Source organism: Protobothrops mucrosquamatus, unplaced genomic scaffold (assembly GCF_001527695.2).
Source record: "Protobothrops mucrosquamatus isolate PMUCROS unplaced genomic scaffold, P.Mucros_1.0 scaffold454, whole genome shotgun sequence".
Lineage (NCBI taxonomy): Eukaryota > Metazoa > Chordata > Lepidosauria > Squamata > Viperidae > Protobothrops > Protobothrops mucrosquamatus.
In genome coordinates, this window is record NW_015386777.1 from 266,117 (window position 1) to 283,740 (window position 17,624).

Genomic DNA, 17,624 nt, shown 5'->3' on the forward strand with positions numbered 1-17,624 from the left:
TCCGACCGGCCAGCTGTCCAACATTCCCTGGCGAAGGGCAGCAGTGAAGTACACCAATAACGAGGCCTACTTTGATGTGATTGAAGAAATTGATGCCATCCTAGACAAATCTGGTAAAGGGCTCGGCAGACGTAGCTGTGGAAGGTGGGAGGGAGCCCTACCTGTTGAGCTTTGCGTATGGGAAAGGAATAAATCTGGGAATATCTTAGTAAAACCTGAATGGGTGTTTTCTCAGCTGGACTCAAAACACAGAGAGCAAAGCAGCGGTTCTTAAAGTAGGGTAATTGGGACATATCCTGGGGTTGGGTGGGTAATAGGGCAATTTGTAATCGTATACGTGTAATTTGAGAATCCAGTTTGAAATTGTCCCTGGAGTGTGAACAACCTAGTCTGAGCTTGTTTGGGGGGCCCCGTGTGGCCCCTGAGATGGAGAAAAGGGGTGCTGGGGGTCAAACGGTTTGAGGATGGCTGCAGGGAAGGATTAAGGCAAAAAAAGGAACGGTTGTCCTAAGGAAGGCCAGTTGGGGAACGATATTGGCCTTGGCTCAGGGAACTTGGGGTCATTCACGGCAAAGAAATTTGCAAAGGGCAGCCGACTTCCGTGGTGGCCCCAGATTCTGGAAGGTTCTGCCCCCTCAGGTAGTGTTATTTCCAGCTGCTCTAGGAGAGGAGAAGGCATTTTTATTTTCCGGGACATTCTAATAAATGAAATAAAAACAAAGAAGTACAAGTTAATACAGGATTTATACAGAATTAGGTCAAGTAAATACAAAATTCACTTAACAGAATTGCGTCTAGAGGAAGGGTTTGGAAAGAGTTGTGTTGGCTGTTGCGGTTCATCCCCTGATCGAGTTCAGCAATTCAGTTAACACAAAGACCCCGTGTTCTTTCCCCACCCCGGTCTGAAATTGTGCAAATCACACACTTCCCACCTTTATTGTTTTTATAAATAACTCAAGGCAGCAAACACGCTGAATGCTCCTTCCTGGTCCTATTTTCCCTACCACAACAATCCTGTGAGGGGGAATGGGCTGAGGGAGGGACTGGCCCCAAGTCACCCAGCCGGCTTCCACGCCTAGGGTGGGACTAGAACTCACCGTCTCCCGGTTTCTAGGGCAGCACCCTAACCCCATGACCAAATGACCTCTCCTTTATTCCCACAGGCTCCACGGTCTTTGCCGAAATCCAGGGTGTCATTGATGCTTGCGTCAAGCTCTCGGGAATGCCGGATCTTTCCCTTTCCTTCATGGTAAATGGGGTTTTGTACTGTTGACCCGGGGAAAGTGCCCTTGGGGGGGGGGGTCCCTAGCCAAGTCTTCCCAGGGGCCAGAGGGCAGAAGGTTTTGCTTCGCTTCCATTCCTGCACAAATTTCTCCACCCCAGTGCAGGATTTCAATCGCTCCCCATCTTTGATCTGCTTAGCCAGCATTCCTGGGAATTCCCCTTTCTTTGGCTTCCCTTGACAGGTCTGCGGCCACTGGAACCTGCATGCTGGGAAGCCCCTCGGTCAGGCGGCTGCAGCAGCCTTTGGGAGGGGAAAGGGGTCGGCACGGGAATAGCCCCCCCCTGCTGGTTTTCACTGAGTGGGTCTGGCTGGCTCTTTGTTTGTCTAGTGATGATGCGGTTTGTCCCTTGGGGACCTTCTGTGGGTCTTCTCCCAGAGCAAACTGGGCCTCTCTTGGGAGGGAGGGAGGGAGGGAGGGAGGGAGGGAGGGAGGGAAGAAGGCATTCAGAATCCTTGGTGGGGCCTCTGCCTCTTAGTTAGGGACCAGGCTTAGCTGAAGATGGCCCCCCTCAAGCTCTACTAGGAAGAAACGCCCGTCTGTTTTTCTCAAGGGGAAAAAGAAATGGAAGCGCAGGAGGCCACGGAGTAGAGCCCGTTCAGTCCCACTCCTTTCACGGAAGGCCTCTGATTCCAGAAATCAAACCGGCCTCATTTGACAAGCAGAGGAGACACCACCGGCCTCCTAAGAAGGTCCCCTCTCTCTCCTCCAAAATCAGGGTCCTTGTTCAGGGTGGTGCGACTTTATTGTAGAAGAAACCACGAAGAATAAGCCCTGAAAGGTGTCTTCCGTTGCACTGCCCTGGAGTTGTGCCTTGCCTGCATCAGAAGGGAACCAGAGGTTGCCACTAAGCAAAACGTGTATATCTCGTTGGACAGAGACCAAGGCTGTGGGTGCAACCGAGGTCATAAAATGGCTTTTAATGCGTGATAGGAAGGAAGCCGTGAAGGATGGTCCGTTACAAGGCCTGGACAAACGGGTCCCAAAGGTGCTTTTTCAAACGGCAACTGGACTTTTTGTTTTTTCTTGAAGATGTTTCGCTTCTCACCCAAGAAGCTTCTTCCATTCTGGAGAACCGAAACGTCTTTGAGGGAAAACAAAGAGCCCAGCTGCCTTTAGAAGAAGCACCTTTGGGGCAACCGTGATCTGGACGAGGGAGAATCTCCGTGGAGCCCTGACTGAAGGGGGGGGGAGGCAGAGTTTCAGACCTGGGACTGGGCGCAAAGACAAACTCTTGCCAGTGTCCGTCTTCTTTCAGCTGTTTGTTGTCATGATCTGACTCGGAGGAAATGTGAGGAACAGGGCAGGGCTGATTGTGAGAGAGAGAAGGAGAGACGTGAGATTCTTTGTGAGTAACTCCAGAGCCCTTATTCTCCCTGAGTTACTTACACCAATATATAAGTAGGTAAAAGGGACTCTCCTACTGCCATCGCCTCCTTTCTCTCGCCGTGGGTGGAGAATCCTGAGCCGTATTCGAAGTCTCTTTCTCAGAAATGAACTCGGTTGGTTGATTTGTGGCGAATTCTGCTTGGGCTCCGTCAGATGGAGGTAGAAATTCCTCCTGAACTTCAGTCCTTGAGATGCCAGGCACAGCGTGGGGGAGAGACCAGCAGGGGTAGCCTCCTGTAGTCTGGCTTCCCACGTATTCTGTTTCATTCTATCCCAAAACATTAAATTGTGGAGAGAGAAAAAGAGAGTTTTACTTCTGCTTCCTGCAGAACCCGAGACTCCTGGACGATGTGAGCTTTCACCCTTGCATTCGATTCAAGCGCTGGGAATCCGAGAGGATCCTTTCCTTCATTCCTCCCGATGGGAACTTCAGGCTGATTTCCTACAAAGTCAGCTCTCAAAAGTAAGTTTGTTGGGAGAGCCAGAAGTACACGTGGAGCCCCCTTAAGGGTCAGGGGGGTCCCTGGGAAGGAAGAAGAACCGGAAGCTGCCTAGCTGGGGACTGTGTGTGTTTGCCCAGAGTGGCTTATCTGATTTAGGACACCATGGGGTGGCTTTGACCAGTCCAGGCCTGCCTTGTGGTGTGTGGGAGGAGAGGTTTGTTGTTGTTGTTGTTGTTGAATAGCAGCTTTGTATTTGGCTGTGTCTTATCTCCTTCATGTTCCTACTTGAATATTCCGCTCAAGCAGAAAAGCAGAAGAGGTGCTAACGTTTTGCCCTGCATCGGCTACAGGCAGCCCAGCCGCCCTTTCTTTTTTTCCCTTCAGGCATTGGAAGCTTTGCCCAAGACCTTCCAAGGAACAAAGAAAAGAAAAGAAAAGGGCGGTTTTGGGGGGGGAGGGGGTCGCAGGTCTTCGTGTTTGGTTCCTTGGGTCTTCTCTGGGCTTTATGATAGACAGGCTGGGCCAGTTCCGCCTGAGGGAGGGAGAGAGGACGGAGGTTCACCAGCAAGAAGGAAGGAAGGAAGGAAGGAAGGAAGGAAGGAAGGAAGGAAGGAAGGAAGGAAGGAAGGAAGGAAGAGCAGGCCGACTCCACCCAACTCCTAGTGAGCTCGGGAGTTAGGGGGAGCCTATGAGTTAAGGAACCCTCTAATTGCGCACTACTCTCACGTAACTCCAGCACATGCATCCATTTTGAAAAGTGATTAGAACAGAACAGAATAGAATCACAGAGTTGGAAGGGACCTTGGAGGTCATCCAGTCCAATCCCCTTGCTCAAGCAGGAAACCCTATACCAGGGGTAGGCAACCTTGGCTCTTTTAGGACTGGTGGACTTCAACTCCCAGAATTCCTGAGCCAGCAGGGGGGAACTATGGCCTCTTTATGACTCGTGGACTTCAACTCCCAGAATTCCTGAGCCAGCATGGCTCAGCTTGGAAACCTCTCCCTTTCCCCTCAGCATGGCTGGCTCAGGAATTCTGGGAGTTGAAGTCCACGAGTCATAAAAGAGCCAAGGTTGCCTACCTCTGCCCTATACCATCTCAGACAAGTGACTGTCCAGCCTCTTCCTAAAAGCCTCCAGTGTTGGAGCACCCACAACTTCTGGTGACAAGCTGTTCCACTGGTGAATTGTCCTCACTGTCAGGAAGTTTCTCCTTAATTCCAGGCTGCTTCTCTCTTTGGTCAGTTTCCAGCCGTTGTTTCTTGTCCTGCCTTTTGGTGCTTTGGAGGATCGCTTGTTAATTAGTGTAAGATGCTTCCTGAATAATTAGTGTCTCTCCTTCTTGCTTCAGCTTGGTGGCTATTCCAGTGTACGTGAAACATTCCATTACTTTCAAAGAGAATTCATCTTCTGGCAGATTTGAAGTCACCATTGGGCCTAAGCAGAACATGGGGAAGACTGTGGAAGGAGTCATCGTGACTGTTCACATGCCCAAAGCTGTGCTCAACATGAGCTTGATGCCCACGCAAGGCAACTACATGTTTGATCCCGTCACTAAGGCGAGTCCTGTCCTCCAAACTAGGCATCTCGGCTTGAGTTCCCAAACTCTTCCCGTGGATACGGTGGCGACGGCTGAGGGCTGGGCCTTCTGCCTTTATTCAGATTAGGCCGTGTCATGGCTTTTAAGCACTGAGCGCTTTGGCACCGGAGACAAATTTCTTGTGGGTCCAGTCACACTTGGCCAATAAAGAATTCCTTGAAATATAACTGGCATTTGTCCTTGTGAGGTCTACTGTGAGATTGGTGAGGGAGAGGGAGAGAGAGAGAGAGAATGGTTTTAAAACACTTTATAAATATTTTTGATGATTGTTTAGGTGTTAACCTGGGATGTAGGCAAAATCATCCCTCAGAAGCTGCCTGCTCTTAAGGGGACGGTGAATTTACAGTCTGGAGCTCCAAAGCCAGAGGAGAACCCAAGTTTGAACATTCAATTCAAGATCCAGCAACTGGCTATTTCCGGTAAGACGGGATTCCCACTCGGCACAAGGAGACTTTGATATAAATTCTGTAGTGGCCGATTTAACATAATAAATAACCAACATAACCAAATTCCAGAGCTGTTTTGTAAACTGAAACGTAATTGGAAGGAGGTTCAGAGTAGCCTTAACTGCCAGCCCAGCTGTTCCCCGCATGCAGGGTTGCTTGAGTCCGTGCATGGATAAATCCCCCCACCCGTTGCAAACACAAATCCTTTTATTTTTTGCCACTATTTGGTTTGCACGGAACCTGCAACAGAACGTTGCTGTAGGCCCAGCCTTTGTAGAGTTTTCCAGATAGAATATCGAGTATTGAAACGTCCAAGGTGAGCTTGGACTCGCCTTTCTGGGATGTGTGTGAGGAGAAATGAGGCGGCCGTCAGCAGCCAGGCTTGCTTGAACTCGAACTCGTGCACCGAGGAGGCATGGAAGCCCTTGGTGGCCTTGAGATTAAACTTGGATGTTCTCCGTGCCCTCTTCAGCTCTCGGAGCCTCCAGGTCTCCCTCTCGGCCTGACGTTTTCCAGTATGATGGTTTCCCTTTTTATTTATTTTTTTTTTGCAGTCAACATTTTGTGGCTGTTTAAGGTTGATGAGCCAGCTTAACCTTCCCTGGGAAAGCACTGCTGTGCTCCCCATCAAGGGCTAGGAGGGGAACTAAAAGAGCTTCATTCCACAGTCACCGTTCTTCCGTGATTTCCTGAAATACACTGTTCTGATACCTGTTCCTTCTTTATTTCAGGATTGAAAGTAAACCGCCTTGACATGTATGGAGAAAAATACAAACCATTTAAAGGTGTGAAGTACATCACAAAGGCCGGGAAGTTCCAAGTACGAACATGAAGCTTAAGAACTCTGCTTTTCTGGCAGGTGGTTGTGCGTCTGTGTGTGTGCACGCACGCGTTGTGTTCCAGCCTCGGAGAAAAATGAGCATTAAGTTACCTAAATTCCTCTTCAATGCCAACTTCAGCCATTCCTCTGACGATGCCCATTCCACCCAGTACCCATTTCCACCAGTGCAGCTGCTCTTTCTCTACGTGGCTCTCGCAGGGGAGCGTCCTGGTAAGTGGCTCTGGTGGACTCGGTGGGTCTTGGCTTGTAGTTGGGCTGCCTTTCTGAACCAGCCGCTCCCGAACACGGCCAGGCAAAACCGCCAAAGCACAAGAGCCTGAAGTGGAGAGAGAGAGGAAGGCCCAGCCTCAAGCGGGGAGAGAAAGAAAGAAGCAGCCTTGCCGGATGTTTCTGAAAGCAGATCTCTGGGAAAGCCCTGATCCCTCTCCACCCACAGACTTTTTAGTGGAACCAAAAAAAAAAAAAAAAAAAGGCCTTTTTCTGCAGGATTTACACCACCCTGCCTTTTTTTGGTCAGAATTGCCTTATCAGCTTGAGAATTCAGCAGACAATCTGTAGCCAGAGTTAAAAGATTTTTTTCTCTCCACAATTTGCTTTGGAAATGAATGAATGAATGGGGCAGGGAGCCCGATTGGTTTCAATTACCTCTGCATTGCGGATGTCAGACCTCTTGCACCTTTCACTGTTTGTGCCCTACACGCCTCCCTCCCAAGTAGCTCAGCCGGGGGGGTGCTGGCGCTGCCTGTCTCTGACGAAATAAAAGGGGCCACAGCTGAACCAGCTTCACTCAGGCAACTTCATTTTCCAACTGGGCCACATGGCCCAGGGTCCCCAGAGAGAGAGATGGGATTTCTGCCTTAGTTTTAAAACGTTGGTGGCAAGAGCAGCCTCGTCCCCCCCCCTTTCAGATCAGTTGCAGGGAGGAATCTGGGTGAAGCGTAACACAAGAGGTGAAGGGAAGGGCAGCGCTCCTTGTTGATCCAAACAATTTATGGAAAAGCCACACCGTTATAAAGAAAATGCTCTTATTGATTGTATTCATTCATATTCTTTGTGAGGTCATTGTGTCACCCCAGCAACTGTGCGTGACCCAGAGTGGACAGAGACCCCAAATTTCCCAGGTTCCATAGTTAAATGAGGATTTGAAATAAGTTGGAGAAAACCAATTTTGTCTTTGTTTTCTATTTCTGGCACAATCCACATTTGCATCTAAGACGGTCCCGTACTAGTGGAGAAGGTGAATCTAGTTCTCACACATAATTGTGGGACAGCAGGGTTTAAAGATTCAGATTTTGAAACAAAAGGTGTCTATTGTGGCATGTTCTGTCTGGTAAATATACCTTTATTTTTTATTGTAATGCAGAGGGAATCATACAGGTATTTGCCATTATTTTAATTCCCTCAAGGAAATGCAAATAGTCCTCTTAGCATTACCATTTATAGCCAAGTCTTACAGATGAGATCACGAAAAGGTATGTGGGATCTGTTAAACTAAGTACCGTCATAAAAAATAATCCACTGGAAGTATTTTATAGAAATGCATTTTCATTTTATTTCACCAGAACAGAGAAAGTTGAAAATATTAGCATATACAACATCATTCTGGTTTACAAACAAAAGTAGTGGCAAAATGCTCCTGACATTCAATCTGATGGGCAGGAGTGTTTAGGAAAGCATAATTGCATAAGGTGTGGAGGATATTAACATTTACAAAGTTTTGAGTTTAGTAAATATTGTGAAGCACTCTCCAAGTCAAATACAATTCAGAGCTTTCCTTTAAACATCCCTTAACAAAAGCTAATCTTTGGTATAAAGTTGTGTAATCAAAAGGCATTAATAATATTGCATTAATACAAAGTCAAGCTATTAAATGGTAGTGACTTAAGAAGCTCACACTCGAAAGGCTGAACTATGAGGTGGGAAAACGCCTCCCATAAAAGGCACCAGGGAGGCCCCTTCAAATCCTCTCCTCCTGCTGAGTTCACACAGACCAAGAAGGCGAGAGACAAGCTAAGGTTGCCCGTCCTTTTCTGAGGCCAAGATCCAAAATTGTGGCAATTGGGAGTACCGTATAGCCAGGACAGAGAGAGAAATCTGCCTTTCTGGATCTTGGCGTTTGAAGAGAAGGCATGAAAAGGTAATTCCTTTGAATTTAGTTTTTGAATTGCACCAAGGAAGAGAAGACGAACACTAAGGTTGTGTAAGAAAAGTGAAGAGGTAACACCCAAGAGCCTGTTGTCAGTGCTGAGGGCTACGTGCCAAAATCCTCCGAGCAGACCGCTGTGTCTTCTGGCTGAAGGCACCGGCCCTTCGTAAGGAAGCAGATCCAAACGACCATGGAGAGGGTTTTTACTATGGTGCCTCCACGTTTTTCCTCTGGTTTAGCAAAACGAGGGAAATCCATCCTAGCGTCAAATCAAATCTGGGTGGCAAGAAGCCTTAAGTACTCCTCACCTCCTGAGCTCTGGCACGGGAGCCTTTTGTGCTGAAGGAACTCTGTAGCTATGGAAAGTCCTTCCCCAAAGTTTTGTTTAGAGATTGCTATTAGTGAAAAACAAGAGCAGCGACTTTTGATTGCTAAACTTACTCTCTTCTGCCAAAGGAATGGTGCTTTTCACTTTGGACAGGGTAAAATTAAATTTAGTATCTTCTCATTAAAAAAAAATACGTAAAAGCAGAGAACTGAAAATCCAAACTTGATTTCCTGATTGTCCCTCACAATTAACAACTAAGCCAACAAAGGTGGCCCGAAGTTTCAAACTATGCTACGACAAAACGCCCCTTGCTGTGTTGCATAGAAAACACAATCGTGTCAGAGGTAGAGGAGGGAAGAATGGGTTGAAATAGTGTTTCCAAAAATAAAATAAAGAGATCAAAAGCAAAAGGGGAGGGGGGGGAAAAGGTCTGGAAACGAGCTAAAGTGAGATTAGATACCCAAAGCAGCCCAGCATTATTATTAAAAACCCTCCAGGTGTGGGGGGGGGGCCTTCAGGAGACTTGTGTCAACCTGGGCAGCCCCTTCAGGTGGTCTACAGAAGAGGGGCACTCATGGAAACCCCCCCCAACGCTCCGGGAGGAGGAGGAGGAGGAGGAGGAGGAGCAATGCTCCCTACTGGTACCACGGGGTCTTCCTGACCCAGCGCAAAGTGAATCCAGCGTCTGTCCGGATCTTAATGGATGCGGCTTCGGCCTCCCGGACGGTTTCCTTGACGGACTGCATGAGGTTCTGGGCGTTGTGGACCAACATCTCTGTGGCCTGGAGGGGAGAATCATTTCAAAACCGATTTTAGCCAAGACAAGTCGTTAAAGACGTTTAGAGCACCACTTCTCAAACTTGGCAACGTTTAAGACATGTGGACTTCAACTCCCAGAATTCCCCAGCCTGGCTTTTTTTTTTGTAAAATAAGGCCGATAGGCAGAGCTATCTCCTCTGTGCCGGAACGGAAGCTGCATATTGAAAGTCAAGGGAGTTTAAAAATGAAATCTGAAGGAATTCATGATAAGGAAGGTCTGGATTTATTCTCTCCGCACTGACCTCAGTTTCTGTGTTGGGTACCAAATCTGGAGAATTAACAGCCACCGCACTGACTCTTCTAAAGAATTATTTTTGTTCTACCCAGCAGATGGTGCTGGTGAATAAATTTAAATTCCGGAGCAAAGGCCTTTATCATCCTTGAAAAAGGGGCTGCTTTTTTATTATTATTATTATTGTAAACCAGATTTGACTGTAGCTACCCAACGCAGCCAGAAAACAGAAAGTCATTTATCTTCCATCCTTGCTTCCTATGGCAAAGTTTTGTCAGTGTCATTACTGACATTCCTGCCTTTCCACTGAGCCCAGAATTTCCACGGCTAAGCAAGACAGTTAGTAAACAGGTTTTGCCCCATTTTACGACCTTTCTGGCCACAGCTGTTCAAGTGAATTGCCGTTGACTCAAAAGGGAATCCGGTGGCCCTGGGACACGGCGACCATCGTTAATATGAGTCGGTTGCCAAGTGTCCGAATTTTGCTCACGTGGCCAATGGCAATGCTGCAACAGGGAGAAGTGTTTAAAAACTGTCGCAAGGTGTTTCAGTGCCGTTGTAATTTTGAGTGTCCCTAAACCAAGGGTTGTAAGTCAAGGATTACCTGTATATCTGAAAAGAACAACAGACACATGAAACAAGGCGTCTGGCTTTTGCACTTGGAAGAGAAATCACCGGGAGGGTTGGGGACCGAAGCTGCTGCTTTCATGATGGCTACTTTCTACCGGACAGCCAAGCTGCTTTTTGGCCTGTTCCCCGACACCCCCCAATCTCAGCTGAAGACGCCCCTCCCCCCTGCCTGGAACAGGGAAACTGACCTGTTCGGACTCCTCGTCGCTGATGCTGGTCCGGCCCAACATGGTCGCTTTGACAGTGGACAGGATTTTCAGCTGAGTGCTGATGGTTGGGATTCGTTCACAAACCTACACAAACGAGAGTTACACGCTGGCTTTCATCATCCTCTGGGCTACTCTTAAAAATAACAATTCCAGCATCGCTTTTCGCTCAGGTGGTCTGCGTTAAAATTAAGCATAGGTTACTCGCATAACTCTTGAAGAAAGAATTTTAAAAAATGGGTCAACTGTCTTCCCGGCAGTGGAAAACAGACAGCAGAAATATTTCCTTGAGAATTTTTGAAGAGGATTGATTTCTCTGTTCAGAGCATTATTTTACATCGGTGTTTTTCAAATTTGGCAATTTTAAGATGTATGAATTTCGAAAAGCTGCCAGGGAATTCTGGGAGTCCACACATCTTAAAACTGCCAGGTTTGAACAACATTCTTGGGGATCACTTGCTGCAAAGACTCCCCGGAGGCACCCCTCCGTGGCAAGCAGCGGCACGGGGGCACAAAAATGTTCCCACCCCCCAACTTCTGGGAAGGAAAGCCCCTCCGTTTCACTGAGATTAGGTTCACTGGGGGATTTTCCTTAGACTGAAGAAGGAGACAAGCTTTGCTGGAACGACTGAGAGGCAAGCTGGCTAATTCGAGACCTTTTCCTGCAAAACGGCGTGGCCATCCTCGTGACGCTTGCAAACCCAAGAGGAGCAACCGCGACTTTAAAAAAAACAAACAGGCAAAGGGATGAATCCTAAGTGTGGATTTTTAGCTAGACACACCTTGATTTTGGCTGTGGGTGCATTTTTTCAATGGGTTTTTTGCAACCCCCGATTGGACCTTCCCCGCTGGAGACGTTCTCCACCTTCCAAGCCAGGTTTCATGGCCTACCTGCAAAAGGTTTGTTCGGATCCTCTTGTCCGTGCACTGTTTGGCCACCTCTTTAGCCAGACGGGTCACTTCGTCGGAAGCTTTCGCGATATCTTTCGCACACTGGATGAGCGCTCGCTTGTTCCCGCTGGCGCCCCTCACCAGGCGGGACATCTCGGCCATCAGCAAGGCCATGCGCTTGGCCGCCGCAATGATGTCGTTCCCCTGGAAGAAAAAGAGAGCCGGCGTGATCGCTCCGGGCCCCAACGACAGCCACGTTCTGGGGCTGTGCCGTTGCTGCTCGACAAAAAACAAAACAAAACAAGACGGTAACACAAAGGCCACGTGTGAAATTCTCCCCATCTTCCGTGACCACAAGCTTCAGCCAAGAGGGGAGGGGGTAGACACACTCATCCGCACACAGAGTACGTACAGGTTAGTAGTGTTGCCAAAGTGAACAGGACCACGTCCAGATGTTTAACTCTCAGTTAGGAAGCCATCATTTTAAAAAAAAATGGCCAAAGAATGTCTTAAAGCATCATGTTGTGATGATGGTGAATAGTCTTAATATGTAAATAAGAAATCAGTTACAGGGTCAAACTGAAGTAAACGGTGAGAACTGAATATTCTGAATGGAGAAAAAACACATGGAAAAGGCTACATTATTTAAGCCTTTTGATCAGCTAAATTTAAAATGCATCTGTAGAAGGGATTTTTTTTTTCAATCAAAAAGACAAGAAGATGCTATTAATCGTCAGATATAAAGCATCATCTGAATGCTTGCTCTATTCGTATATAAACGTATCCACAACTCATCCATTAATCGGTTAACCCGTTGGCTAAAATTTCTTTCAATGGATAACTCGAAGAATTAACAATTCTTTGACAAAATGAGCCATTTTCATTTTCCTCTTGGGAAAAACAGGAAAGTCACTAATCCATATTTAAAAGCCTTTAAAAAACCAACTCTGTTTTGAGTCACTGTTACAATTAATCATAGTTTGCTGTTGCATTCAGATAAAATGAGAAACTGTGATTACTTGATAAAAGAGAAGTAAAAACCTTCCCCTCCTCACAGTTGCAACATGGCGGGGATGGTAGAACAAAACGGGTCAATAGCTTTTGCGTTAATCTGTTGTGCTAAACCAAGCTTCATCATGACATTAGAACAGTCCGAAGCTTCCAATGTTCAACCATTACCAGCCCTTATTCTGTGTCTGTAGGAATACTCAGAGCAGGGTAGTTCTTACGTTAGAAGACAGGATGCAACATTTGTGAGGAGACACATGAGTTAGTATGTTGAAATGAACGTATGAAAGTAGAAAAAGCGGGGTGTTCCCTCCCATCTTTTGCATGCAGAACGTTGTGGCTGTGCTGTGATTGTTGAATGAAAAGGCAAAATGTGCGGTGCTGTCTAGGGAAAGAAACTTGGGGGTCCGCTTCCATCATTTTACGTGTCCTGATACTCTGCCCAGATGCAAAATTCCGAAAGGCTCCACTTCAGGATTATGGCACATCCGCGCTCCCGTCAGCCCATTCGTTTTAAGGGTACAAATGAAACAAATGCAATGCAGCATATAACACAAGTACAAGCCAGGATGGAAAGTATGGTTTGTTGTTTTGCAATGCACTAAGCCAGTCCAAGTGCCATTGGCCAACTCCCAACCAAGAAAAGCCATGCCTCCTCCTCCTCCTCCTCCTCCTGGGTGGCTGGGGAGGAGGACCAAAACACAAGACCCAGCGAGAGGCCCCTCCCCCGCCACGAGAGGCAAGGAGGGGGGCACGCGCCCGCCCTGCCCAAATGCCCTTCAGAGAGGGGGAGGGGCCTTGTATCCACAAGCCCACCGGTGGTTCTCCTGCAGAAGCCAGGCTGAAATGGTTGAGTGGCCTCCCCATTCATTTCATCTCAGACAGAAGAGAATTATGCCGGATTACACTCCATCATTACCCACGCGTGGGAGACGTCCTTTGGATTTCATGCCATTCACCCATGAGTGCAAAAAAGAAAAAGAAGAAAGAGAGAGAGAGGCTAATTTTCCATACAGACATACACCAGACGCTCAGAGCTGCCCAGCCATACGTTTATTCTCTGCAGCATGCTACTCTTAAGGGAGTGAGAAATAATCCAGCAGCTTGGCAAACTCCTCTTGGTGCTTAGTGCCAGCAGACCATTCCCATCAAAAGCCACAGACCCCACATCCCCATTAACGCAGCTGAAACACAAGAGGGCAAAGTCTGAATTTAGCATCTTAAGGCATTCAGCAGAGCCTCTGCCCGCCGTCACGGCCTCTGCCCACAGGACCAGCTCTTTGGCAATGGTGCCATTCAAAGCCATTCCTCGTTGGAACAAAGGTTTAGTAGAAGCCGTTGGTCAAGAGGCAGGAAGCAGAACGATGCGTGTTAAAAATGACTTCAGGAGTGATGACGACACCTTGACCGTCTGGAAGTCCCTGAAAGGCAGTGAACGATGGCTTCGCAGGTGGTCAGGCGTCCATTTTTCTGGCTCCCTGTTAAGTAACCCCTGGCACGGGGAAGGCCGAGGGGGACAGGCTCCGATTCAGGAGGAAGGTGATGGGAGGCAGGGTGGGCCGATTGAAGCTTTCGCCTGGCCATCAGCACACCTGACGACACTTGTGAAGCCAACCGCGGCCCTCAACCATGAAATGCAGACACACTCGAATCCATTCCAATTAAGAAAAGAAACCATGAAGAAGACCAAAAAAAAAAAGGGGGGGGGCATGGGATCCGCCGAGGATCAAGAGTGATGCAAACGTGTCAAAATGGCCGGATGCAATGCGGATCAGTCGCCGGGGGGTGGAAACGGAGCAAATACCTTACTGGACCACTTGGTAGCTTCCCGGTGCAGAGACTGAGCAGCGGCCAGAATGGGCTGGTTAACAGGCTGGTTGGTCGGCATGAGCAGCAGCTCAGGCTCGTAATCATCTTCCATGTCGGAGGGGAGGGTGAATTCAACTCCTGCTTCCTCCTCCTCCTCCTCCTCCGCCTCCTCCCGAGCTACGCCTAGGCCAACCTCGGTGGGGGCTTCCTTCCCCCCACCAGCCACTTCAGGCTTGGCAGGTGGCAGACGAGGAGGGTGAAGAAACAGGGAGAGTTAGTATAAGACGCAGGATCCGGTCCAAGAAGCAAGAACCGAGCTAGTTTAGGAGACCTCTTGGGAGGAGGGGGGGGCGATGGAAGGACGGTGGAGGAATGGGGAGGTTGGCAAAGGGATCTGAAAAAGTAGAAACATTTAGGAAAGCATTCCGAGACACGCTTTTCACCCTTTCTCTCTTTTCATTGTCTTATCTTTCGCCACAACATTTCTCCTGGCAAGACAATAATGCCGCTGACAAAGACACAAAGAAAAGGCAACACTTGAAGCCGACAGAGAGGGAAACTCAAATGGCATGGATGGACTATGGGGGGACACCAGGTGTACATCGGGGCAGACCCAACTGCTATGGGTGGGACCTCGGCCAAGCACAGGAGGCTATGAAGGATGGCCCTGTGAAAAGGGAGGGGCAGCTTTGAGCCAGAGGGCCAAATTCACGGTGACCCCCCCCCTCCTGCCCAAACCCCTCTGTTCAAAGGAAGCTGGGCTGCACAGCGGCTTCCACGCTGGCTCACCTGCGCCTGTCTCTCCAGAGCCAGGGCTAGCGGAGGCCTCTGACGCACAAGGCGCCCCCTTCACAGCCGCCCACCTGGGCCTTCGCCCGGGGTCTTGATCCAGCCATGGAGAAGACAGTGATGAAGAGCAAAGCACGATGGAAGGAGGAAAGGACGACCCACACCTCACCCCCAGAGAGAGAGAGAGAACAGGGACATTACTCAGTGTTGACCGTTACCTGACAGAAAGTGATGTTAGCAGCACGGGTCAAAGCAAATCAGAACGTTTCTGTTAGTGGAAAGTTAATGACATGGAGCAAGATTGTTTTGCCACAATGTTGTTCTACAAAATCCAAAAAGGGATTTAAATCTTTTGCTTCGGTATCCCAAATCACATCCCAAAGTACCTAAAACAAAACAGCCCAGTATCATTGCAGCAACCATCACAACTGTCAACATTCAGTTCAGTACAGAACAGAAGGCAGGAAGGAAGAGGACCAGGCAGAATTTACTGTTTTTGAGGGCCTGAGATACAGCCATATTTTCAGTGTTATTTAGTCACTCACTATTTTTGTGTTGACCCTTATTTCATCCAGGGTTCTGGTTCTGAGTGCTAAATTATTTGGCATTCTGAAAGAAAAAGCTGCTACTTTTAATGTGCGATTACATTAGCAAACTCCAAAATAAATGTGGTCCCTTTTTTAGTTCATCTATTTAGTTTCGAGGTCAACAAGATGTTAGTTTGTCAACTGAAAGTTCAGCAAGCCTGCCTTGTTGTTCTATTGGGGTCAGTCTGACATGTTTGTGGAGAGGATAAATGATTAAATAAAGAATTCCTGCCTCTAGAAAGTTTTATTTCCAACTCTCCTTCTCTGCTCTTCCAACCATAAATTTGGGGGTAGTAAGGTAGGAAGGAATTATCTTTAAAAAAAGAAACATGGCTGCTAAACCTGTAGAATATCTGTTTACGTGGGTCATTAATGTTCAGTGACCCATGAAACCATAGTTTCAAGAGATTAGGTAATACAGTATTTAATCACTAAAAGGTATCTCTATCTAGAATTAGGTGCTACTTGCTACCTCTGCTGTCCAGCCAAGACTTCTGGGCAAATCTGAGGTACATTTTTCTACAGAGATCATCTTTATTCTGATTATGCTGACTGAAGTCATAAAGTTGTGTGTATACATTTAGATGCTAGCAAAGGTTAAATTAAGATTTTTTTTCAATCCAATCTTTATTATGATCATTAACCAGAACAGTAGAGTATAGATAAAAAGGGTTAAAGAAAAGGATAGCAGTAGATTGTTCAATGTAGAAAGAGTGAAGCATCCAATTTACAAAGGTTTTACTAAGGGAAAAAAATGGTAATTTACACCATGAGAAAAACCAGAAATATATGAAGGTCTCACCACAGTTCTGAAGGTTATTCTAAGTGGACCTCTTTTTTCATGATAGCCTGATTACTATACAAAGTTGTCAGAGCTAATCAATGTGACATATTATTTTTAACACAACTCAAAAGTAGCAACTTTTGCCTACTTAAAAGAAGATCCTTTTAAAAATAGGCACTCAAAAAGAAAATGTTTACTTACTCTAAATTCAACCCCTCAAAGTATCAGGTTGGTTTCTTTACAAAGTTACAAAACCACTCAAATTTCAAAAATACTTGCAGTCACATGTAATATTAAATTTCAAATTTTGCCCTACATGTGGACAGATTTGAAGCCTCATCCAGAATTCCAGACTGGATGGGTTTTTCCAATGTGGGTTTAGAGCAAAATTAAGAGACAGAAGCAGCATCTCCTACAATCCACCTTGAGGAAAAGATGGATCCTTTCATTTTTCTCAGAATGGACAAATCTTATCTGCAATCTACATCTTCAAAAAGGCATTTCATTTTGCAATTTTTTTATAAAATTGTGCAAAGCCCTTAACTGTTTTTAAGCTCATTTAAAAGCGAAACAAAAACAACCCTCACAGTGTGTTGCTTTGGGGCAGAATGTGATTTGCAATGATAATCATCCCAGCGGTGAAAAGTTATTGTACCAAATTAAAGAAATGATCATAAATAATTATTTAGTTCCTGAACACGTTCATTAGGCATATCAACTGGCAAACACAACTCACAAAAATACTATTTTTGTGCAACTATCTAGGAACAGAATTTTCTCAAATAGTTAAATTAGTTGTTCCCTTTCAATAACCAAGATTTTCAAACACTGAAGAAATTGTAATTAGGATAAACACCCGAGTTGCAGAGATCAATATAAATTGAGGGAGACATGTCGATCACTGAATCCAACACTCTCCCTCATTTTTCCCTTCCGTTTTGGTATAGCAGCACCATCTGGAACACAACAGATTTCAGAGAAATATATCACAGGAACAGTTTTGCGAAGACCCAGAAGTCAGACCCATCCATTTTATCCAAGACAAACAAAAATCTACTCTGAATTGTCCCATTTAGCTTATAAAATAGACAACTGCATTATACTCCCTTGCTTTTCATGCTACTGAATTTCATCAGCAGAAAATATTCCTGTAATATTTCAGAAAATTCATTTTTAATTGTTACAAAGGATTCTGTTCTAATTTTCTAAAATCAAAATGAAGTAGTCCTTTATAAAAAGGGGTGAAAATGTTCATTTATAGTTTGTAGACGACAATGAATAAATAAACAAAATGGATTAGCATACTTGCAAACTCATCCTGTTTACTATTCTAGCTGGCCCCTTTATGTTAATTCTTAGGTTGTCCCCAATTTCTGTGCCTTCTCCATCAACACA

General features: G+C 46.5%; 2 protein-coding genes across 2 annotated transcripts in view; one reads left to right on the forward strand and one right to left on the reverse strand.

Moving 5' to 3' along the window:
- AP3M1 (adaptor related protein complex 3 subunit mu 1) overlaps window positions 1–7,028 on the forward strand; it is a 12,793-nt gene extending 5,765 nt beyond the window's left edge. The window contains exons 4-9 of the mRNA XM_015816457.1: window positions 1–113; window positions 1,164–1,249; window positions 3,002–3,135; window positions 4,465–4,672; window positions 4,988–5,132; window positions 5,891–7,028. The exon at window positions 1–113 is cut by the window's left edge and continues 6 nt beyond it. Of these exons, the coding sequence (XP_015671943.1) occupies window positions 1–113; window positions 1,164–1,249; window positions 3,002–3,135; window positions 4,465–4,672; window positions 4,988–5,132; window positions 5,891–5,991 (787 nt within the window). The 3' untranslated portion in view covers window positions 5,992–7,028. The remainder of the gene's footprint in view (window positions 114–1,163; window positions 1,250–3,001; window positions 3,136–4,464; window positions 4,673–4,987; window positions 5,133–5,890) is intronic.
- Window positions 7,029–9,097: 2,069 nt separating this feature from the next.
- The window catches only part of VCL (vinculin), a 44,181-nt gene continuing 35,654 nt past the window's right edge, over window positions 9,098–17,624 (reverse strand). Inside the window, exons 18-21 of the mRNA XM_015816461.1 lie at window positions 14,065–14,301; window positions 11,253–11,456; window positions 10,344–10,448; window positions 9,098–9,256 (exon numbers count right to left, since the gene is read on the reverse strand). Coding sequence (XP_015671947.1) covers window positions 9,110–9,256; window positions 10,344–10,448; window positions 11,253–11,456; window positions 14,065–14,301 — 693 coding nt within the window. The 3' untranslated portion in view covers window positions 9,098–9,109. The remainder of the gene's footprint in view (window positions 9,257–10,343; window positions 10,449–11,252; window positions 11,457–14,064; window positions 14,302–17,624) is intronic.